This window comes from Osmerus eperlanus, chromosome 1 (genome assembly GCF_963692335.1).
Source record: "Osmerus eperlanus chromosome 1, fOsmEpe2.1, whole genome shotgun sequence".
Taxonomy (NCBI): Eukaryota; Metazoa; Chordata; class Actinopteri; order Osmeriformes; family Osmeridae; genus Osmerus; species Osmerus eperlanus.
Genome location: NC_085018.1, coordinates 12123444 through 12146253, shown reverse-complemented (window position 1 = coordinate 12146253; position 22810 = coordinate 12123444). Strand labels below are relative to the sequence as shown.

Genomic DNA, 22810 nt, shown 5'->3' with positions numbered 1-22810 from the left:
CCAACGGCAACAGTTACCCTCAGTGATCACTGGGCAATTATTAAAGAGAATGAGTTTTCACATGGAAGATCACAATCCTGTTTCTCTTTAGGGGAATGCACTCAATAATACTATTTAACACCAGTGAAGTGTTGACCTTCACATTCTGTATGTGTGCAAAGACTCCTCTAAACACTCTCTCTTTTAAGTGTTCAGCTAGCTGGGTATATTATTCAAAGACTAAGCAGATTGATGTGTTGAGACACATAAAGAAGCTGGTTTATTCAACATTTATTTTCATAATTTTAAAAACTGTTTAGGACAATATAAATACATCTCTCCCACTCGCAAAATAGGCTGTTCACAGCACCAGATGAACACACACATACACACTCACTCACTCGCACATTCACACACACCTATGCGTGACTTCCCCTGCCCCCTGAATTGGATGTCAAAGGTGCGAGATCCAAAATACCAAAAACAGCCAACCCAGTCTCCTTGAGTGGCACTCTCATCCAGTGGGATTCCACACATCACGCACATTCACCGCGCAACACAGACGCTCTGTCTGATGGGGAAACACGTTACAAATGACTTTTTAGGAAGTAAAGAAAGCGTGATGGTTGAGGATATGTCCACTTGAACACAGAAGAATAGTTGGCAAGTAAGAAAAAGTATGAAGATGAAAGATAAGAAACGATCAGAATCTGTTTTCAAAACTGAATCGACTGTGAATCACATACAACACTTTGGGAAAAAAGCCGTCCTCCTTAGTTTCCTTTAGACTGGCATCTCAGACTCCCTTTGGGTTTTTACTCAGATCTCTATTGGACAGGAGTCAGCAATACATGGCAATAACTGCCAACCCCCATGTTCTGTGACTGGCTGGTATAGATTGACAGCAAATTGCTAATGCGAGTCCAATCCTTTCTGAACTTCACAAGCGCATAGGGGGTGGGGCTTTGAGCGGATTATGGAAAATGCACTTTTGTTTGTGGAACAAAGAAACAGAAGAAAACAGCAGAATCTCAGAGGCTGAGGTGGAGATGTGAGAGAGTTCAGACAGATTCCTCCATTCTGGGGAAGATGTGAAAAGTTCCTAGTGTGTTGTCAGCCTCAGTAGGAAGCAGTGAGTCTGTTTGTAGTCACTTCCTTTATCCAAGAGAGCCTTCCGGAGATTGGGGCACACCACAGGCTGCGCTAACTCCAGCACCTTAGAATACCAGCACTAGGAGGCCTTGCCCAGCTCAATCTTCTTCTGTATAGCTTTGGCTGAGTGGTATATCAATGAGTCTATTAGGCCAGCCACTGTGGACAGAGAGAGAGGGGGGGGGGGGGGGGGGACAGATACATAAAACACAATGAATCATCTGAACTGAAACATCAGTTCAATACAGCTTTGAACATAATACACACAATACACTATAGCTAACTGCTGATGAACTACACATGATTGACTCACCTGTGAACACCCCCCCAATGATGGCACATACTCCTGTCAGGAAATGTGTGAACGATCTGAAGAGATCATCAAATTCCATATCAGACAAAATGCACACAGACTACAACTCCGAATTGGTCCAATCTATATCAAACAACAATTCCAGTAAAGCCCCCCTTCACCGAAGACAATGTTTTTGGCATTAAGTGTCACACTCTGTTGTCATCTCAACCCGTTGAATATGTACACTGTCGTTCGAAAACAAGGACATTTCTAAGTGACCCCAAACTTTTGAAGGGTAGTTACATGGAATGGGGTCAAATAATTTTTCTGTGTCCATAGCTACAATACCTACCGCTGCTTTTCTGTGAACTTGACCATCATGGGGGAGAGTTCATACAACACAAACACTCCTGGTAGACCCTGGTCTCCTATTAGACCATTTGCCACTTTCTCATGCCTGGTCACAGAAAACTGGTTTGTTTTCACCACCTAGAGAATAAAAGCAGCACCTCAACATGTAAACATTCCTGTGACTACATTTGCTGCATGAGTGAACTTTTTTATGCAATAAATATTCTCACCTCTCCATCTCCTTTGACATAAATAGTTGGGACAATTTTCACAAAGTACTGGTACATCATTGAGGCTGAAAAAAATGAGAATACCCGTTATAACAAAACGTCAAGGGCACCGACACCACAAGGGACGCTGTATATTTTCACGAGTAACCAGTAATGGAGCAAAGTAGCGTTTGGCCAGAGAGCCTTGACAGACGTCAACGGAATTTCCGGTTTTGATCATTAGCCTTCAAAATAAGAGCACCATCGGTAATGTGCCTGAATTTGAGAATTGGATGGCGGAACCAGTCTGGAGTTTAGAAATGTAAATTACACTGCACATCGTCCTTGCTATTTGTAGTTGAAATTTGCGAGAAATGTACATTATGTGCAATATGAAAGTTGAAAAACTGATCAATTTACATTTTTTATTTCAACAACATAGTTTAAATGGACTCCAGTGTGAGCGGGATCAGAACACTAACTGAAAAGTGTACCTTTAATCTGAAAAGTCTTAAGCATTTGACCGGAACATGAGTTACTGCATCGAGAGTTGTCTGCCTGCTATGAAGTCGCGCTAGAAGGGTAGCTGAGATTAGCATCGTCTAGAAAGCACACGTACTCGTTATCTTACATTTAAAAACACATTACGTAAACTATTCAACTACGGTAAGTCAACGTGACTGACTCATAAATGTCGTACTTGGTGTACCGCTGTCGGCAGTCGAGAGTATCGAGTCTTAATGTTTTCAAGGCCAGCCGTAGGTGACAGGCTGTACATAGCGTGCTACTACTAGCTAGTAGAACAACCAGCTAAATCGTATAAAAAAAATACTATTATGGGATATTGTAGGCTCACTGAAATATGCAACTGACCCGATTATGCAACGCATGTGGATTTTTAGAATGGCATTAAATTTGACTGGGCTCTTATTTAGATGCCTGTGGCAGTAGGACCATATGGACAGGGCCAGGGCCAGCCCAGCTGTTTTGACAGAGTCAAGATGGGCTTCATGATGGGCTTTGCGGTTGGTATGGCAGCAGGTGCCATGTTTGGGACATTCTCTTGTTTAAGGTAAGGGTTCAAAAACAACAGAACAAGTTTGGTAACTTTGCTGTAGATGTCAGTCTCTGAATTGACTGGTTTGTCTCCCTCTCTCCAGGATCGGAATGAGGGGGCGCGAACTGATGGGAGGAGTGGGCAAGACCATGATGCAAAGCGGGGGGACGTTTGGAACGTTCATGTCCATTGGGATGGGAATCCGCTGCTGAAGATTGTCTCCAATTGTCACTCATCGAACTTCCAAAATGGGACTTTTATTACAGAGCATGGCGCCTCTGAGATTAAGATTCATTCTTGATTAAAGATGATTGGGGAACTCCACACTAGCTGTTTTTTTAGTTCAGTTCAAACAATATCTTGGGAAATGCCTGATAATGTCACCATCTCTGTAGATCTGCTGGAACAGAGTGTTTGTGGCTCTGTGGTGGGCTACGTTTGTTAAATAAAAGCTGTGATTTCAAATTCTTTAGTATGTATTTGTTTGAGGCTGTTTTTTTGGGAGAGTTAGCCAACCTTGCGGAGCTGCAACGTCTGTGCCATCCAGAGGGTTTACAATGCCCGGGTAGTCCCTCCCAAAAGACAGGTGCCTGATTAAGTGGGTCATGTTGATCTGTAACACAGACACAAAAGCAGGATTCAACAGATCCGTCTCAAAAGTATTTTGTAGCTTCCTCTTGGCAGTTCATGCGGAAATAAGTGTTCTAAATTCGGTTTCTCCTGTGTCCTTACATTGTCCAGTCCAAAACTCTGCAGATCATGAACTGAAAATAAACAAGACAGATTGTTAGTAGAACTTTGGATATGTGAAATTACATGTCATTGTAAAGTAAATGGAGGTTTTCTCATTTCACAAAACCTGACATTCCCTTTTCCAAGTTATTGTTGAAGAAATGGCCCTCAGAAATGTGATTTATCAATTATTCAATGATTTATCGATTATCCAAACTGTACCATCCCAAATAAAAAAATGCATTCAACAACACGCCGGGTAAAAGATTATGTTTTTTGAAGTAAATGGAAGCTGTGAGTGTTGAAATGAGATAAAAGTTCCGATATGTCACCGGATAATTTAGAAAAGAATGAGATGTAAGGGTTTGGGGTCTACAAAAACAAAAGCTACAAAAAAAATTGACTTACTTTCCACAGCGTGCACTGCAGAAAGAAGAGAGAAGAGTCACTATATGACGAGGAATAAGGGCCACAAATACACAACTACAGTACTAAAGATAGTTTTCAACTACAGCTTTGGTTGTGAACCCTGTCCTATGCCCCAAGAGTAAACACGAAAAGCAGTTTCATCATGGTAACTTCAGCCTTATTGACATCACTAGGGATTCTTGTCTCGTGTTTCTGCTGTTATGCAGATTGGGACATTGTGAGACAATGCAGGAAGGGGAAAGATATTTGTGCTCACAGCTTAATGTTTAAATGTACTGTGTCATGTTACTTAGTGCTGTACTGATTAGTATGAAATCAACTACAGAATTGGTGTTAATGGAATGAACGATAATTAATACAAATTTCATTTTAATGTTGTTATTTTGAATATCATCCTTATTATAATATACATTATTTGGATGTTAATAAGATCTAATGTATAAATCACTAGTGAGTGGCAAAGATTGTGAGCAATACTACTGTGCCAGTGCACATAAAAGATAATTATTTAGGAAATAGACTAGGTTACTAAAAGTTTGCAATTAGGATTACAAATTAAACAGTAAGGTGGGAAGTGTACCCAAGAAAATGGCAAGGAAGTAAGTACTAGTCTTTGTGACTAGCAACTACAATAAGTGGACTTACCGGTTTTCCTTTGCCTGTCTCAATGAACGGAATTTAGACTACAATTTTACACACAACACAAAGGTCTCTGGCTGCATGTGGTCTGATAAACACAGTCTGTAAAGCACCGAGCATATTTATATCAGGCTATATTTAGACAACAACCCATATGGATATGCTGAAATACTTTGAATGCAACCAATCAAAATCCTATATTTTTCTATCTTTAATGCCTACCCTATCAAACAAGAAGAGGCTGGTTCCATTGACTTGTTACACAGACCACATGACCAAAGAACCGGAAGCTCAGTCAGGGGGCCAGCTCTTACCATGGACATGAGACTGCTGGAAACTTTTTCCTGGGGCAAAATGAAAGTTCCCAGCCACCTGGTTGGAAAAACAGAGAGAAGACATGAGGGAAGTCGGTTAGAGCAAATGGAATTTGAGTCTCAGACCCCACCTCACCGGTGTGTGTGTGTGTTACCTTGTTGACCTCCAGGAATCCATAGACCTGACAGCCCTCATTCTTCTGCTCTTGCATCTTCTGACTGAAGCCCTCCCTCTTGCACTGCTCGATGGTGTCTGGGTTCTTGAAGGCCCAGCCCCGTCTGCGGTACGCCTCCCGCACGTCATCACAGGTGTTACAACACCTGGACAATGGAGACAACCGTCCCATATTACACAGACAGACAGAACCCTACACAGCCAATGGGCCAAACCATATGTTTGTATGCCTTTACTCCAATATCAGGCAATGAGGAGGAGACAGTTGACCATGGCAGAGAACATTGCTGTACATAATTACTACTAACAAAGAATGTGTTTATTGTTCCAGGCCCAGTGGCACTCACTTCAGATCTTCTGTTTCAGCTCCATAGCAGCTCTCACATCTTTCTGGGTCCAGTTTACTGGGGTCAAACGCCTCCACCCCCTCTTCTTTTCCCATCTCTACACAAAACAACCACAACCAACCAATGAATCAACAACTAATGTAAAAACGAACAGAGAGGGTTGGCTCTTTCTCAGTGTAGCAGTCCTATCAAGCCTGAGCTCTGGGAGCTAGCCGCCTACCATGTTTCTCAGCTTCTGTGGTGACAGGTTTGCCATCCTTGTCCAGTCTCTGTTTGAACAGGTTGTGTTCCACATCCAGCTGCTGCTCTCCTGCTACGTCCATGGCATCAATACTGAGGTCTGAGTGAGTAAAACCACAACAGTATTGGGTCTCATCTATACACTATCCCACCTATCTGGAGAATTGGTAGGAATGATGCAGTCACACTTCTGTTTGTTACTTACAGGCACAGGGCATGTGAGGGAATATGACGTCAATGTTGATTTTCAGTTTGTCTCCCCGTGATGTGTCCACAAACAGCTCAGGGTGGACCTGTGGAGAGGATGGAGACATATCGGTTACACCGGTAACAAAGTAAGCATCTCCACTCAGATTGCTATGACTTGTGATACAGTGTAGACAGCTCAGATGTACAACCCAGAAACTACATCTTTGTATTCTAGCCAGAGATATGTAGAGCATGCGTGTGACAATGTGTCATATATCAGAGAGGGGAAATAGTTGTTGACCAACTGCTGGACTTTAGTGACTGGTAAAGTTTTAGTTTTTGTTCTCTTCTGCTTTTCATTTGACACAGTGAGAATGACATGGAAGGCAGGCAGGGAGGGAGAAAGAGGGGGGGGGGGGGAGACATGAAGGTAATGGCCCAGAGTCTAACCCGGGCCCCTGCGTTAAGGCCTTAGCCCAAGCGGTACGCACTCTAACCAGTGAGCCACTGGCGTGACTGGTAAACAACATTTATTTTTCATTAACTCTATGTGTAAGAGAAGCTGAGATGAAAAGTGAACCTTAAACGACCCATTTCCATCTCTACAAGCAAAACTCACGAAAAACCTTGTGATAGCAGCAGTGTGTAAAACCCACCTCCTTTGTGAGATAATACTGCAGCTCAGAGAAGAACAGGATCAGCATGATGAGCCCACTGATGATGGTGACTGGTGGAAGAAGAGAAACACATGAGAGCATTCCTCGTGGTGTGTGAGGCAACCAAGTTAATTCAATTGGGTGTTCAGGCAACGTATTGTGTACGACGTGCACAATATCCAGAATGTTGTTGTGAACTATGCTGCACTGTGTTTAATTGTATGTACTGACACAGAGTATATGGCTAGCTAACGATAGCTTTGCGTTACTGCCGGTCTATGTCTGTTGCTCAGCCTTAAAATAAATTGTCATTAAAAATAGGAGAGTGATTACACTTTATTTTTATCACTGCGAGTAACTTGTTTGCCAGCCAAATATTTAGAAAGATTCTAAAACGAACTACCCAGCCCTGGATAGCATAGTTGAGATAGTTTGTTGGCTAGCTAGCTAGCGTTAGTAGGGCAAGTATGAATGGCAGGAGGTTCACGGGTGATATTGCTAGCGAACTACAGAAATATTTCGAACGAAAACTCACCGGTTGCTCCACCCCATGTTTTAATTCTGAAATCCTCTAGTGTTTTGGGATATGCATCAAATTGCTTTAGTTTATTTAACGTGTCCATCGTCTGTCAATCTGCCGGAAAGGACACTCTTGATCGCGAAACACATCGGTACTGGAAAAGATTCACTTCCGGTACACAAGGCATGCGTTAAGAGCCAATCAGCGCCCACCGCGTAAGCAACCCGATCATACTTGACTGTCCAGTACGTGAGATGCGCTCGGTGATTGCACACCTATTTTCTTGTCACCTATTTTCAGAGAATGAGGGTGTATTCAGTATACATCGGGCCATCATTCCTGTATCATATCATACTCTCAAATATAGCATATATCTCCCTTTACAAAACCGTAGTTAGTACTAGTTGCTGTTTATATCGCTTATCTTCATACTCAAGTCAAGGAAGTTCTGTCAGCATGCAGAATAACGTTCTCATCTGGGACAATAGATTATAACATGGTTTTATTTTTATAGTTGACTGTTTTATTAAATATTTACACAACAAGTGTAGAGCCCCCACTAAAATGGATAAATGAACTCACAACAAGCAACATAAGTTTGCAGGAAGATGATGCATCCCTACCCTGAAGCAACAACTTAACCACAACCCAGACACATATCTTTCCATAATTTATTTTGTACAGTAAAACAGAATAGAGGTTGTGTTCTCTGCTTAGATCCTCATCCACTGAGGAAATTGTGTGTGTGAAGAAGAAGCAAGTTAATGATTTAGGGCAACCATTTCTTAGCACAAGTGTGGTTTACAGAGGATGGACAATTGCAGAGGAGAACAAGGTCAGAGTTCAAGCCCAGAGGCATCCACGGGCAGGTCAGTTAGAACGGGTCATGGGTTTATTTGGGTGGCCTGTATGCGATCTTCCTGCTCTTCAACACAGACCACTTGTGTCTCTTCATGTAGTAGACCAGGGGCAAAAGGATTGCGGAACCCATCAAAAACTAGGGAGGAGAGAGAGAGAGATGGCGTTAGGGAGGTGCAGTTAGATTTGAAGTCTACATGTGTGGCCAGGCCAGCGACTCACCTTCAGTCCCATGCGTTTGCGTGTGTCGTGCTCGGGCTCCGATGCCCACCTCAGGTAGGTGCACACGTCCTTGGCCACCTGACTCATGGTGGCAGGGGTTCCTGTCATACAGGAACAGGAGAATATAAGAGACCATCACTATTCTACATCCTCGGGTGCTGGTCCAGCTAGCCTGATAACTCAACAGGGTGGACCAGATCTGGAGGGGAAACAGATGCACTGACCATCATCATACTCCAACACCTCGTTGTAGATGGGTGGAGCCATGCCGATGGCCTGGCCAGGGAAGTAGGGATTGTAGTAGAGACCCTCCTTCACATCCACACCTGCGGGGGGCTCACAGTAGCCAGTCAGCAGTGAGAACACGTAGTCCTCACCTCCATGTCTGAGAGAGAGAGATTCAAATGTTTTACTTGGAAAAGGAAGAGGAGATGTTACAGGGGTGAAATATTTTCCAACAGATATAGAGGTGAGGTAGAGGTTTGAGCTACCTGGCGTTGACAATGTAGCTGAGATCTGGGGGCAGGGCTCCGTTGTTGGCCACGCGAGCAGCCTCAGGGTTGGGGTAGGGCTTGGGGAAGTAGTCTGAAAGCTTCCCTGGGCGGGTGAACATCTCCCCTGTGTCATCAGGACCATCCACCACCTCGACCTGACCAGGAAAGTAAACACAACAGGTTGGTTACTAAATCTTAGGGGTGGGGGAAAAAATCGATTCGCAATTCAGTCTTCTAGCAATTCATATCGATTCAGAAATTTCCAAAATCGATACAAAATTTAAACATTTATTAGAACAAGGAGTTTACTAAACTGCAAGAAAAAAACAACACTTTTCTTCAACACTTAACTGCCTATCACAGTCAAATAGAAACAAGTAACACTACACAGCAAACTGGAATTAAATATAAGCATATATTAAATCAAAATTTGATAAAAAATCGTGAATCAATTTATAATCGAATCGTGACCCCAAGTACCAAAAGATTCCCACCCCTACTAAATCTCTACCTACTTACATGAGGTCAGACAAGGACCGGGGGTATTTTTAGATGGGACCATCAGCAGAGGGTGCTGTTCTACATTATGACCCATCCAGGTAAGTTACAGTCCTCACCTCCTCAGCCAAGACCTTGGCTTCAGCCTCTGTGTGTGATACGCCGACCAGGTTACGGAAGGCCAGGTACTCCATGCTGTGGCAGGCCGAGCACACCTGCTTGTATACCTGATACCCACGACGGATGCTGCAATCACATGCACAAAACACAAACAGGAACATGAGACTTACACTCACATGGGTTTTCTAAAGGGTATGTGGGTGTTTGTTTGAAGTTGGACCTGGCGTGGTCGAGGGAAGACACCATGCCACTGTGGCTCCAGGGGTACGAGGGAGGATGCAGCTCCAGATCCGAGGCCTTGACAGACTGCTGCAGCATCAGAGCCATCCCAGCTCCACCAGTAGTCAACACCCCCAGTGTGGTCAGCATAACCTTCTTGCCCCTCGGCAAACTGGCGAACGACATGTTGGCCTGGAGGGGAGACACACTGTGTTAGAGGAGAGCCTTACATGGGTGCTAGAGCAATTTCATTTTCAATAGGGAATAATACAAATTCCAAATTAGACAGATCACCAGCGTTTTATTTATCCTGGTTCTCTTTATGCCCGTGTTCATGTCTTATTTGTATGTGTCTATTATTATTTCATTTCTATGTATTCACTGTAAAGAATAATGTGGTTTGATCAAGACATCTTCTCTTATGCACAATGTTGATGTTGGTGCGGGCACCAACATCAGAAGGGCAGTACTGTATTTATGAATCTGCCCTTCCAGACAGTTTTCCTAACGGCAAGAGTCAGATGACTTGAGACAACGTGCCAGCTACACCATTGTTATAACCCGAGTTTGACAGCATACAATAGTCCTTTGAATAAGTGTACGGAAGCTTGTAAAGTAATTTTCGAGCATTTACTAACATAGTTTATTATGACCATTGACGAAGCGGGCACACAAACCCATCAATTCCACTTAACAGACAAGACAACTCAAATTATATTTTTTATGTTACATAATAGTAACCAAAACCAAATGTTACAAGCAAATCCAGCCGGTGTTCTGCGGACTAACATGACTTGTGCCATGTTATCTAGCTAGATTAGCAGTAAGAAGCTAATCGGCCAGTACATTGAACTCCATAAAAATGTTGTCAAGGTTAGCAAACAATCTCGAAACGAACGGAACTGTCGCTAAGAATACAAATGTGAGACTCATCCCCAAATCAGGAACTGGCATCAGTGTGACGCTTAGGCTACAAATATCAGATTTACACAAGTGACCTTGTCTTACCCCACCACGATAGCTAGCAGCGCCGGGTGAGCTAACATGCGAGCTGACCGGGTTGCTGTATGTAGCCAGACTTTTAAAGAAAAAGTTGAGCACATATTCTGATACCCAACGTATGTGAAAAAAATAAGTAATCCTACCCTTGAGACAGTTTGGACACATTTGGGAGAATTCAGGAGGGCTCTCCCACTCCCAGATTGCACGACCGCTCGTAACGCCGCCATCTTCTCTTTTTTTGCCTTGAAAGGCCGGAACAAAGACGAGGATGCAGAGATCCAGCCCCCGTACCCATAGACATGCCCGCACCCCCCTCCCCAACAGAAAACTTACACAAGTGTTTATAAAACACAATCTCTTTTTGATTTTAATTTACTTATTCCATTTGGAATGCATGTCGTTTCTAAATAATTAGTGGTTCGACGTAAACGCAAATACATTTCAGCAATCTTTGTACGTTTTATTACGGAAAGGTTGTGACGGACAACTTGTTGTGCGCCATCTAAAGGCCGGAGGATATGATTGCATCCTACTGCAACAAACGATAAAATTTTGCCGACGTTGACTGGCTGCTGAACGCTCCCCAGGTCATATGACCACAGCATTCACGCAAACAGCACATGATTCTTCCGCTGTCAGAATCGGCAAGGTCTTGGTTTGACTGTGAATAAGGTAGCTAGCTTGTTCCCAAGGTAAGTAACCGATGCACTCCTTATCTTTAATGAATTCAACAATGTATGTATATTTGTAGCCAACGTTAAAATCTGTGTGCCATTGTAACCCATTGAGCACGAGCAAATAACATTGCCACTGCAATTGTGGCTGAATTTTTCATTTTAATCTTTTGTTAGAACAATCACTTAAGATTTGGTAACAGCAATTGTTACCTTTTCAGATGTTTTGTGTGGTCTTGGCCGTGTTGCTGGGAGCACTTGGGGTTATAGGAGCTCCTGACTCAGATGAAATCAAGTTCCTCCCCGGTCTTCCAAAGCAGCCCAGCTTCAAGCAGTATTCCGGATACTTCAACGTTGCTGAAAACAAACATCTTCATTATTGGTACATAGTTGTTTTTGTTCCACATTATACAGCAAGACCTATGTTATTAAATCCTCATAATCCTAAGAGCTCATAGTTTACTTGGTCTAAAGTAGAAGCTCTTGTTTGAACCCACTGGTATGTAAAACTCCTGTGCTTCAGCTCCAAACATGCTTTACAACTGTTATTGTTTTAGTACATTCAGGGTATTAAACTAGCATCTACAGACTTCAATTCAGAAGTTCTTCGATCAGACCTATAATATCTAGTGGCCAAACTTCCTGGTTAAGAATTTCCCTCGACTAGTTTTTAGATTCTCTGAGGAAGTAGGAAGCAGGCCAACTGAAACTAGAAAGTATTGTCAGCACGTTCAGGTGCCGGCTCATTTTCTAACCAATAAGCGTTTAGTATTTCAGATACCTGACTGCTCACCACACCATGTGTGACCATGTAAAGTCTTTGTGTAGGTTTGTGGAGTCTCAGAAGAATCCGGACAGCAGTCCTGTGGTCCTGTGGCTGAACGGAGGCCCTGGCTGTAGCTCTCTGGATGGCCTTCTCACTGAGCATGGCCCCTTCTTGGTGAGGAGAAGGGGCTGACTGCTATGACTTGTTATAAAACCGAACACAGATGGGTACAAGTATTTCCATCACATTTGGCTATGTTATGAAAAGTGATTGCAGCCTACCTTGTTTGATTATGGAGGCTACAGTAACAGTGCACTTAAACTGGACACTGGTTTGTTTCCAAGACAAGATGAAATTTGAGTCATGTTCAATAAAGTGATGCTGTCTTTTCAGATTCAAGATGATGGTATATCACTGGAGTACAACCCCTACTCATGGAACATGGTTGGCTTATTCTGCCTTTCCTCACCGTTCATCCCTTTTAAAACATGAACCTGCTTGTAGTCAATAGAATGGAATTCATTTTCACTTTTGTGTAACTGAGGTTGTTTTTAGATTGCCAACATGCTGTACCTGGAGTCACCTGCAGGGGTCGGCTTTTCCTACTCTGATGATAAGAAGTATACAACCAATGACACAGAGGTGAATGATAATAATTGCTGCAGTGGCTCCAAAAAAGAGAGAGGGTTTTATAAGAAAAATGCTTTTGCGATGTCATTGTTCAAGTGACTCAATATTGTCCATCGGCAGGTGTCTATGAACAACTATCTGGCGTTGAAGGAGTTCTTCAGGCTCTTCCCAGAGTACAGCAAGAATGAGTTCTACCTGACTGGAGAGAGCTACGGAGGGATCTACATCCCCACCCTGGCTGAGCGAGTCATGGAGGACGACAGCATCAACCTGCAGGTGAAGGGGAGAGAGCTCCCGACCTGAACATGAATCTGTTCCTGAGTTGGGGAAAGTACCCCGACATGTATGACTGCCATCAGGAGACTGAGTAAATGGGTCTTTGTCTTTCCCAGGGGATTGCTGTTGGTAATGGAATGTCCAGTTATGAGATGAATGACAACTCCCTGGTGTACTTTGCTTACTACCACGGGCTTCTTGGAACAAGGTATTTTAGCCTGTGTTATGTCCCTCGTCCTCAATGCATGAGTGTTCCGTCTTCCCACAGTGTCTCCCAAACCTTGAGCCCACCTTTCCTCTGTTCTGGGCTCGTCTTTGTGGGATTGTAGTTTTGCTGTGTTCATTTCAATTGTTGTAAGCGAGCCACTGGTTGTGTATTCTTATTATAAGCTGAACTATACGAGGTAAAGTGCTTTGTTTTGGTTCTCCTTGCAGAGAAAAGGGGATACATATTCTTGTATTTGTATTGCAATGCACCCACACAGTTGGCAGACTCAAATTGTGTTAGGTCCTTCTTTGACCCTACACAGAAGGGTCACATAACACCTGTCATTTTATTAATCATCTTTCAACCAGAAACAAACATGCAGAATGAGTAAAAACATCTAATTATCTGACAGGCTATGGGCCGACCTACAGACATATTGCTGCAAGGGTGGTAAATGTGACTTCTACAACAACCATGATCCCACCTGTTCCAAAAATGTGAGTCCCTGTTACCTACAGCTTCCACATTCCCTTTGTAGATTTGACAAGAAAGCTTCAGCTGGACTTTGACTGGAACACTGCATGCTGACCCTGTAAAAGTATTGTTTCCTTAAAGAGGAAATGCATTCATGCCACTCTCCCTCCTCTAGCTAGCTGAAGTGCAGTACATAGTGTACAGCTCTGGACTCAACATGTACAACCTGTACGCCCCCTGTCCTGGAGGAGTCGGCCACAGAGTCAGGTCAGATAACGATCTTCCTGGGTTATCTATCTTACACAATGTCTGGTGTAAGGAACTGTTTGGTTGAGACTTCTTAGTTCAATTCCATCCATCCTCCTTCCTGACTTGTCGACTGCCCTCGTCTGGATTTGTGGTTGTAGCATTGACAATGGATACCTGGTGATCCGGGACATGGGAAACAGCTTCGTGAACCATGAGTGGACAGAGCTGTGGAGCAAGGTAACCACAGAAGAGTGGACCCTCCGTGACAACTCTTTTCACTAGAAGTCTTAAAGGGCCTTCAGAAATCTGATCATATATTCAGTATACATTTCTGGTTTATCGTTAGTCTGTGAATTCCTAAAGGAATCATATGTCAGCAAACCAGAGTTCTTTTTTTAACATGGTGTTATTATTTATGTTGTAGAAAGTAAAGGGTGTGGCATCTCTGTACAAGCGTGTGAAACTGGACCCTCCCTGCACCAACTCCACCCCCTCCACCCTGTACCTGAACAACCCCTACGTCAAAGCAGCCCTCCACATCTCTCCCAAAGCCCTGGAGTGGCAGGTCTGCAGGTGGGTCCGCACACACACCAAGGTAGAACCCTCTCCCGAGCCCTGGTCCCAGTACTCGCACAGTGGACCGGGGAGCCAGGGTTCACTTAGTCTCGTGGCTCGGTGAGAACGTTCTGAGTGTGAACCTGGTATTGTTGCAGTGCTGAAGTGAATCTGAACTACAAGCGTCTCTACATGGATGTGAAGAAGCAGTACCTGAAGCTACTGGGGGCCATGGTGAGGGTTTTTATTTTTGACTTGAGATCCTCTGTGCTTTGAAGAGATGAACGCAGCACCTGTTTACGTCAAAGTAGCAGCACTCAAGCCGTAGGCTGTGTGTTTCTGGTGTGTCCCCCCAGAAGTACAGAGTGCTGGTGTACAACGGAGATGTGGACATGGCCTGTAACTTTCTCGGGGACGAGTGGTTTGTGGAGTCTCTCCACCAGCAGGTAAGGTCACATCCCTAAGTAAACTTATTGGGATGTTGATATTTCAGCTGTTTTGTGGGGGGGGGGGTTGGGCAGTGTGTGTGTGCTGACCTCCAGGCTGTGTGGTTCTCCAGGTGCAGGTGAAGCGGAGGCACTGGACCTATAACACAGGAGAGAGCCAGCAGGTGGGAGGCTTTGTCAAGGAGTTCTCCAACCTGGCTTTCCTCACCGTTAAGGTAAGACTCACTAAATCACCACCACCGCCAATAAACACAGACACAATCTGACCCTTTTTTCTTTCATAGTCTGAACATCCAAACAGTTTGCCCCCCCCCCCCCCCCACACTTGTATCGTGTAAAACAATTTAAAGGATTTAGTTGTATTAAATCAGGTGAAACCATCCCTGCTTTTCGGATTACAATGTTTTAAGCTCCCTTGATTTGAACATGACAAACCCCGCTTTCATTTTCCGTCTAGAATATTCAGTAATGTTTCCTGTCTTATCCACCCCCAGGGTTCAGGCCACATGGTCCCCTCAGACAAGCCCATCGCTGCCTTCAGCATGTTCACACGCTTTCTGAAGAGGCAGCCTTACTGAGAAGAAACTACACATACCTATCCACTCATTCTGTCATTTGATTTGCACTCTGTTTTGGCAGTAGAACAGACTGACTTTTAGACCCCGCATGGCACTTTGGCTTGTCAACATCTTGATGGAACAATATGGTGTATTGTTGGTATACTCTTCCATCACTGTTGGTCATATGTAGGTGAGATATTAAGCAAGGAATCTTGAAACTTGTCTGCTTCTTTGTCTACTGTGACAGGTACATATGCTGCTGTAACAGAGCAGCAGATTTTTAGAGCCTTCTGTAATCGTGATAGAGAGAAACTGATTGACAATTTGTTTACTGACTGCCTTGATTTGTACAGGAAAATGTCTTCTGTGCTCTTGTAATGGCCTTTTTAACTATATGTAAAAATCAAAGGGATCTGTACGCACTGGATTGTTTTTTGTTTTCTTTTTCTGTATATGTTAATCTGTTCATGTTTTAAGAGGAACTGCAGTCTGACAGGATAGTGCCTCCATAGAAACATTTGTAGACACTATGATTACAAGGGAATGTATAGGCTTCAGCTGTGTTCACAAGAATGATCTAATGATTGCTTGAAATAAAAATGTCTTGATATTTTGTATTTAGTTGACACTTTAATTGGTTCTTACAGAATGGCATTACATAAATGCATGACTGAGGTTTAAAACTGTTGTGCAGTCATCACTAGGGGTCCCAAGTTGCATTACATTCATCGTTACATTAGCATGACTGTCACTGAACTGTTCGTACTTATGGGTTGGAAATCTACATGGTAAAGTACACGAAACATTTGCATCGTTTATTCTTACAGTAGAATGTGCTATACATGTGAGACATAGTAAAAAACAATACGTTATTGGACCACAAACCCATCAGGGTATAGGAGTGCTGCTGTGCTCTCTACATGGTGCCTGTCAGAACTCTGTCTAGACACTCTCCTCGCTCTTTTCCTGGATCTTCCTCTCGATCATTTCCCTCAGACCTTGGCTGAAGTGCAGGTTGGCTCCGATGATGAGGTAACCCTAGGGTCAGAGGTCGAGTACTTAGAAAGCGAACGGGTACGACAACAATCTTCCTCGCCACTACTATGTTCATAAGGGCATAATGTTCTGTCTATTCAGTCATTTTAAGGATAGAGGTTGTGATTGAAACTTACATTGTGGTACTCCACCACTTCTTCTATGAAGTCTATCCCATCTGCCAGAGGAATCTGGACCCCTTTTTTGGTCCAGTCTAAAGCAGAACCACAGATGAAGAATTAAAGTCTCTGGTGGTTATTGAAATATTGTCAAAGTAATAATCTAGGTACATTGTGCATTACCAAACAGTCATCATGCAGCACTTACTGTTGATGAGTGGTACCACGGAGATCTGTAGCATGGTCTTCAGAGGACCTTGTAGGGGAATGAGCTTCAGAAACAAACACACGTGAGGGTTTGAACCACATACTGATACAAAGGAAAGAAAGATAAAGGAGGCAAACTTACTGCCAGGGATTCCAGAGCAGACTGATTGGAGAAGATCTTAAACTTCCGCAAGTCAGCATTAACCGCTAGCCTTTTTCCTTTCATTGACACCTTGGCATTGAACTTGGCCTCCTGTGAAGAGTGACGACAGACACAATCTGACAATGGACTAGTCTCCTAACAGCTGGTATCTTGTTGGGCACCGAAGCCAGCAGAATAGACCCAAAACGGGGCATCCTGCATTCAAATGCAAGGTGAACCAGACATAACCAATCAAACGACATCGAAAGAGTGAGAAGGATTGCCTAAGAAGATCAAGGCGTCTTACTAATCCTTACCATGGTCATGCTGGTGAGCTGAACAGGTGGCAGGCCAGGCGGCAGCAGCATCACCTTAACAATGGCGTTCACGACAACGGTCGCACCCGACGTCTTGATGGTGGTGCGGGGCGCTGAGGTCACGGCCAGATGCAAGGAGAGAGGCGCGTCCACCAGAGCTGGGTTCTGGGAGACAGATTAAAGGGACGCGAGTTCATAGTTGGAGGGAGAAAGGGAATATCCTTGAACGAACCGCAATCTAACTGTAACGGTCAGAGTATGCTCACCATAATCATAATAGAACCAAAGTAGGTCGTCCTCAGGAGCATCTCCAGGTCCTTTGACATCTGGAAACACATTCATTCAGTTCAAGTGGTTGGTGTTGAATGGGGGGTTAGGGTTAACGTGGGTTTCGAGGCCTCGTAGTTACCCTGTCATTGGCAAGCAGCATCTGGAATGCGCCCCCCTTGTAGTAGGAGAACATGCCACTGTCAAAGAAGTATTCGGAGAGAGCCATGTACACCATGCGGTCGTACTCTCTCATGACAGGGTCGACGGCGTAGTTGACCAGGGTGTTGTTTTCATCTTTCAGGTTATAGAACATGCCCTGTGTGGCATTGAAGCGTAGCGGAGAGAAAGAGAGAATTTAGAAAAAAAGGGACTTGTATCGTTGTGAATGCACTTGTGTCTGCTTGGTAAGTGACACACTCACCCTGAAGTCCATGTCAAGGCTCCTCGAGGTTACCACAGGATCACTCAGAAGTGAGTAGTCGATTCCGATATAACTGTCCACTTCAGTTCGCACTAGTAGGTAGAAAAAAAAAGATGACATGTTGAAACCCGTTCCAGTGTGAACAGTACGGTGCTGACTTCTGCATCATTGCTGCGCTACCTGGAATTGTCTCCAACAAAGAGTTGATCAAAACCAAACTGGCATGGTTCAGAGCAGGACAGATCTGTAGAGAAGAAGAGGTAACAACTTGAAACATCACATACCATGTACTTACTTACAGCCAGAGGACAATATAATATGCCCGTACCTGTTGGTTGAGAAGAAAGCGCATTCCTGTGGTTAGGAAAGTTGCTATGAAGTCGTAAACCCTCCTGAGGAACAATTCAGACAAGCTGTGAACACCTGTGCTCATTAAAACCCAATAGATCAAATCATACAAGTGCATGTGTAAAATGTACACGTGGTATGGTTACCCTAAGGTGCCATCAAACTTGGCACGCATTTTGGCAATGGAGGCGTCGCAGGTGACGTTGTTGATCTTGAGGCGTCCCTGCTCATCTCTGATGAAGTGGAGGACCGTGTGGATGTTCACGCCTTCTGCAGAAGCGTTGATGGAGCCTGTGTCAAAGCTGGGACCACACCAGAACACACAGTGTCATGATCATCTTCAGACGCGTTCATGAGCCACCGAAGTCGACACAGGAATTTTGTCATTTACATTTTTAAATGAATTACAACTGGAAATGAATCTCCGATACTCCTGTGCTGTTCATCTAGGTGTCCAGCTGCACCTAAACCCTTTAGCCTGGCTTCAAATCGGTGGGAAGCCAGCTTAATGGACCTACGATGCGGATGACTTACAAGAACCAGTAGAGGATGCGTCTCTCGAAGCTGAGAGTGATGGAGGAGTTCTGCACCTCAAAGAGCAGGCCCAGGTCAGGCTGGAACCTCAGGTCAGCGTGAGTCAGGTTCAGCTCTGTGATCTTTACTCTAAACACACCGGAGAATGTGAGATTAGTGCCTGAAGAAAGACTGGTCCTTTGACAAACAGTGTTGGTCCCAGTGGTGGCACTGTGGTTGGACAAGACACTACTACATGCAATCAGAATCAGAAAGGGTTGTAATCGCCATGAAAGTTAGCACAGGCAAGGAATTTACTTTGGCAGGAGGGTGCAGACATTCAACATATAGGAGTAAATCTTAAACAAGTGGTGTAATCTTAAATAAGTGGTGTGATCTTAAATAAGTGGTGTGATCTTAAATAAGTGGTGTCAATGGGCCTGAAGGGATGTAGATTCAGTCTAGGTGTCATGACAACAGAGGGTTCCTCACTCCTTGATGGTGTATTGGAAGCGGCCCTCCTTTCCTTTCATCTCGGGCATGGTGATGTTGCTGAGCTCCTCCTCCACAAACTTCTGAGTCTCATACTTCACTGGAAAACACATTTGGAGGATGACATGCATCTGAATACGCATGAGAATGAATGCAAAATGAAGTGTGTTTTTTTTCGCGTTTGCAATTACAATATGGCGACATTATTAGTCATTGGGTGAACAACTCGGTCGACTAAAATGTGTGTCTTACACATCTGGAGGCCCTTGTTGGTGATGCGGATCTTGCAGCCTGGATGTTCGGCAGCCATGGCCGTGCAGGTGAGAAGAACCAGGAAGACGATGGACAGCAGACTGGAAGCCATCACAACTTGCCAAACCTTGACAATAAACAAATCATCCAATAGTACATTTAGTTCAAAGTATTCTTATCCTATGAAACATATTTAAGAAGTCATCCATGCCTACAGCCGTAACAGCACATTTGATGACAGAGATATTTGATGACAGACTTATCATAATCATAATTATCATAATAAGACAGTCTGAGACCACATGCAGCATCAGTGCAGTATCACACAGAAAAGGGGATGATGGCACTGTTTATTATTGTTCATCTTAGTTGTCATGTAATAAATATCTGAAGCATCATCATCCTTCAATAAAATGCATTGGGCCTAAAAGTAACAAATCAGACAAATCATAATCCTTGAACAACAATATTGTTTATATTGCCCCTTTTCTGTGCCCTACCCCTTGTCCTCAAATGTTTTTGAAAAACTATGATTCCAAAAGTGAAGTAACCACAATAGAATCAATGCAGTCACTCATTTCTGCCCATGAGGTCTCTCTCGTTGCAAGAGAACATCATTATTCCTTGGAAAGTGAACCACCAAAATCTGTCCTACCTTTCCAGTGCAGGATATGTAGTATCCAAAACGTAGAAGTGCGCAATAAATATTTCAAATGTTACACAAGTCTACTCTAAGTGCACCTAAATGCCGCAGTCTGAAATTGTTTCCCAGCAGCATGAACTGTTGCTGAGTGAGCGAGCGACGAGTGTGTGGGCTGAGTGCTTGTGGTGGGGGAGACGGGGGTAGGTGGGAGGGGTAACCCAGAGAAGAGGGTTTTACTCTTTACTTCGTGTCTCCATAGCCTTTTGTTTCCTTGAACAGCAGGGAGAGTAGTGATCGCTATAGTAACCTAGAGGAACCCCAGGGTTGGGAGAGCAGGAGGTTTCATGACCGTAAGATTTTAGGAGGGCCCAAAAGACACGCCATCCCCTGCCAACTCCATTTAATTAACGTTCTCGACACTCATAAAGTATGTGAGTGTGTGTGTGTGTACATTTCCTGTAGAAGGCATGAGAGTTATTTCAACATTTGGTGGACGCTAAAACAACAAATAATAATTATTAATAATAATAAATAGGATCAACAAGTGGCCCATGCTGGTTATTGACCCTACAGGGACCACTTAACCTCACATCTCAAAAGCTTTTCCCCTTGGACGAACAGTGTGCTTTTTTTCATGGCTTTTTCTGAGAATTAGTGCAGGGTCAAGGGTTGCGGGTTCCCCAGAGGCAACCTCTTTGTGTTACTCGGGCATCATAAACAGTCCAAAACGGTCAACATGGTTAGACCACACGTGTATCTGCACGTGGCTTTTTCTACACTTCACAGTCAACACTATATCATGTTGGTGCAAGAGAAAAACACTAGAGAGCTTCCTGAGTGGCTAGGATTTATGACTGAATGTTTGTCACTGTGGTGGAATCTTGGCAATCAATCATCACAATTACCAATATAGAACAGTGTGTCCATGTGCTCAAAACTATTATGTTTTTTTCTTGTTTAAACAAGACTGCTAAACAAAACAAACTTACTTCTGTTCCTGTCAAAACATAAACATCCCATGTTCTTGCACATCCTCCTTCTCTGAGCCCTGTTTATGGTTGTCTTCAGGCTACTGTTTTGTCTGCTGTGAGACTGAGCTGGTGTTTTTGGAAAGGGATTAAGGCGAAGGTACTGCAGTTCAGCAGCACAGCATTGTGGTCACATCCAGGTCAATGACTGCCAGAGAACTATGCATACAAGAGGCAGAGGAGGAGGGCTACCTAACAATCCAAATGGGGATTTTCCCCCTGTAGCTTTGAGCTGCTACGCAGGAGATAAAGGTATTACTGCTTCTCCAGGGCACCTGCCCTCCTGTAGGCTGATTGAGTCTGAGCCTGCCTTGAAAAATGGGTTCAAAATTGCCTCAAGCAATTTCAAAGCAATTTATTTGCAGTCATTTTATGATCAAACCCATGTAATTTGCAGGACAAATTATGACTTGGCTGAGCGTGACCTTTAGCTACAGATGCATTGCACATCTCATTGGCGTAAGGGGTCATTTTCATTTTGTCATCTGTGATTCATACTCAAACAGCAATAGAGGCACCTTATTTTTCACCGAAAGCTCTGACTTATCAATGTTACAAGCACATTACATTGAAGCTGGAAAGCTAACTGTATGCAAGTTTATAGCTTTACAGAATAATTTCAATTTACAGGTATTAAGGTATTATTAACAGAATCTAAATACCGACAGCCCAACCAGCATTCACACCCTAATTATTCCATCCATTGTGCACAAAAAGTACCATTTAAAATGTTCAAATGACTGTGATAGAACCCATGAGATTATAATGAACAGAAATTCCCCAAGCAGAACTGAACCTCCACTGTTACATATTGCACAAACTCAACAGGATATCAGGTTCCTAACTTTGATTAAATTCCTACTCACTATGTTACAATAAGCCTTAGATTTAAGAACCTTGGCAATTTCAATCAATTAATTGAACAAAGCCTGAATGTGTTTACCACTCACCATTTGTGTGCCATTGCTGGGAGGGCATAGGGTCTTCTGTGTCCTGTTAACTAATTTCAGCAGAAACTGGGTACATTCTGAGCCTGCTTTGTCTAACCTTTGAGCAGACTTATCTCCACATGACTTGACAGCTAGATTTGTCTACACCCTTCTCCCCAATGAGGCTTTCACCATAAACTGCAATACTTACAGTGTAACTTGAAATGTGGAGGAACAGCTCACTGCAGATCAGTCCTTTGTCCTGTGTTAAACTTCAGTTACTTTGAAGACGGTGTTGTCTCTGTGTTCCTCTGATCCTCTCGCTCTCATGCATACATACACATCTCTCTCTAACTTCCCCCATGGGTCTGAATGTCAGTATTTATAGAGGCAAGTTGACACGAAAGGGGAGTGACTTCTCTCTGTGAGTTGTATTATTCTGTGTGTGGTGTAAAATAAAACATTATTTTAGGCTTTTTTCCAGAAGCAACTCATGTCACTCCTGGCATTTAGTTCAAAAGAAGATGAATGTGGAAACATAATATTACAAAAAATATTA

The 22810-nt window shown here is 43.5% G+C and overlaps 5 protein-coding genes across 8 annotated transcripts; 2 read left to right on the top strand and 3 right to left on the bottom strand.

Annotated features, from left to right (window-relative positions):
- Positions 1-240: 240 nt before the first annotated feature.
- On the bottom strand, positions 241-7458 carry ergic3 (ERGIC and golgi 3). 2 transcript variants are annotated; one of them, XM_062460348.1, is made up of 14 exons: positions 7300-7458; positions 6765-6835; positions 6125-6212; positions 5900-6019; positions 5680-5776; positions 5313-5478; positions 5158-5215; positions 4184-4198; positions 3776-3807; positions 3560-3656; positions 2008-2072; positions 1779-1915; positions 1445-1500; positions 241-1290 (listed from the first exon to the last, which is right to left on the bottom strand). In XM_062460348.1, the coding sequence occupies exons 1-14, from the start codon at positions 7385-7387 to the stop codon at positions 1211-1213; spliced, it is 1170 nt and encodes a 389-aa protein (XP_062316332.1). In that variant the 5' UTR covers positions 7388-7458; the 3' UTR covers positions 241-1210. The 2 variants fall into 2 exon arrangements, with proteins under 2 accessions (XP_062316332.1, XP_062316339.1); XM_062460355.1 differs by lacking the exon at positions 4184-4198.
- Positions 2493-3508, top strand: romo1 (reactive oxygen species modulator 1). The gene is made up of 3 exons (XM_062460368.1): positions 2493-2652; positions 2922-3058; positions 3147-3508. Exons 2-3 carry the CDS (start codon positions 2922-2924, stop codon positions 3253-3255), a joined length of 246 nt encoding a protein of 81 aa, XP_062316352.1. The 5' UTR covers positions 2493-2652; the 3' UTR covers positions 3256-3508.
- A 483-nt stretch (positions 7459-7941) lies between the features above and the next one.
- LOC134019429 (cytochrome c1, heme protein, mitochondrial) lies at positions 7942-10969 on the bottom strand. The gene is made up of 7 exons (XM_062460337.1): positions 10841-10969; positions 9697-9887; positions 9476-9602; positions 8856-9013; positions 8589-8749; positions 8365-8465; positions 7942-8281 (listed from the first exon to the last, which is right to left on the bottom strand). The coding sequence occupies exons 1-7, from the start codon at positions 10922-10924 to the stop codon at positions 8177-8179; spliced, it is 927 nt and encodes a 308-aa protein (XP_062316321.1). The 5' UTR covers positions 10925-10969; the 3' UTR covers positions 7942-8176.
- Positions 10970-11261: 292 nt separating this feature from the next.
- On the top strand, positions 11262-16152 carry ctsa (cathepsin A). Its single transcript, XM_062460323.1, has 15 exons — positions 11262-11389; positions 11593-11753; positions 12200-12311; positions 12531-12581; positions 12693-12779; positions 12888-13043; positions 13160-13251; positions 13664-13748; positions 13901-13992; positions 14133-14211; positions 14399-14547; positions 14688-14763; positions 14886-14975; positions 15089-15190; positions 15470-16152. The coding sequence occupies exons 2-15, from the start codon at positions 11593-11595 to the stop codon at positions 15551-15553; spliced, it is 1416 nt and encodes a 471-aa protein (XP_062316307.1). The 5' UTR covers positions 11262-11389; the 3' UTR covers positions 15554-16152.
- On the bottom strand, positions 15619-22609 carry pltp (phospholipid transfer protein). Of its 3 annotated transcripts, none has more exons than XM_062460301.1 (15): positions 22463-22609; positions 19652-19778; positions 19400-19499; positions 18929-19057; positions 18541-18696; positions 18375-18438; positions 18227-18290; positions 18047-18138; positions 17765-17941; positions 17622-17681; positions 17356-17520; positions 17039-17149; positions 16898-16961; positions 16708-16784; positions 15619-16573 (listed from the first exon to the last, which is right to left on the bottom strand). In XM_062460301.1, exons 2-15 carry the CDS (start codon positions 19761-19763, stop codon positions 16478-16480), a joined length of 1467 nt encoding a protein of 488 aa, XP_062316285.1. In that variant the 5' UTR covers positions 19764-19778; positions 22463-22609; the 3' UTR covers positions 15619-16477. The 3 variants fall into 3 exon arrangements, with proteins under 3 accessions (XP_062316285.1, XP_062316276.1, XP_062316294.1); XM_062460292.1 differs by lacking the exon at positions 22463-22609 and adding an exon at positions 22273-22370; XM_062460310.1 differs by lacking the exon at positions 22463-22609 and adding an exon at positions 20307-20451.
- Positions 22610-22810: the final 201 nt, after the last annotated feature.

Bases quoted from the DNA above. Each gene is read 5' to 3' on its own strand.
- romo1 (XM_062460368.1), top strand. From the start codon at position 2,922: ATGCCTGTGGCAGTAGGACCATATGGACAGGGCCAGGGCCAGCCCAGC. The intron at 3,059-3,146 runs GTAAGGGTTCAA...CCCTCTCTCCAG, and splicing joins GGGACATTCTCTTGTTTAAG to GATCGGAATGAGGGGGCGCG.
- ergic3 (XM_062460348.1), bottom strand. From the start codon at position 7,387: ATGGACACGTTAAATAAACTAAAGCAATTTGATGCATATCCCAAAACA. The intron at 5,216-5,312 runs GTAACACACACA...TTTTCCAACCAG, and splicing joins GATTCCTGGAGGTCAACAAG to GTGGCTGGGAACTTTCATTT. The intron at 1,501-1,778 runs GTAGGTATTGTA...TGATCTCTTCAG, and splicing joins AAGTTCACAGAAAAGCAGCG to ATCGTTCACACATTTCCTGA.
- LOC134019429 (XM_062460337.1), bottom strand. From the start codon at position 10,924: ATGGCGGCGTTACGAGCGGTCGTGCAATCTGGGAGTGGGAGAGCCCTC. The intron at 8,750-8,855 runs GTAGCTCAAACC...TCTCTCTCTCAG, and splicing joins AGCTACATTGTCAACGCCAG to ACATGGAGGTGAGGACTACG. The intron at 8,282-8,364 runs GTGAGTCGCTGG...TCTCCTCCCTAG, and splicing joins GCAAACGCATGGGACTGAAG to TTTTTGATGGGTTCCGCAAT.
- ctsa (XM_062460323.1), top strand. From the start codon at position 11,593: ATGTTTTGTGTGGTCTTGGCCGTGTTGCTGGGAGCACTTGGGGTTATA. The intron at 13,749-13,900 runs GTGAGTCCCTGT...TCCCTCCTCTAG, and splicing joins ATCCCACCTGTTCCAAAAAT to CTAGCTGAAGTGCAGTACAT. The intron at 15,191-15,469 runs GTAAGACTCACT...ATCCACCCCCAG, and splicing joins TGGCTTTCCTCACCGTTAAG to GGTTCAGGCCACATGGTCCC.
- pltp (XM_062460292.1), bottom strand. The intron at 18,439-18,540 runs GTAACCATACCA...ATTGTTCCTCAG, and splicing joins AAGTTTGATGGCACCTTAGG to GAGGGTTTACGACTTCATAG. The intron at 17,682-17,764 runs GTAACTACGAGG...ATGTGTTTCCAG, and splicing joins TGCTGCTTGCCAATGACAGG to ATGTCAAAGGACCTGGAGAT.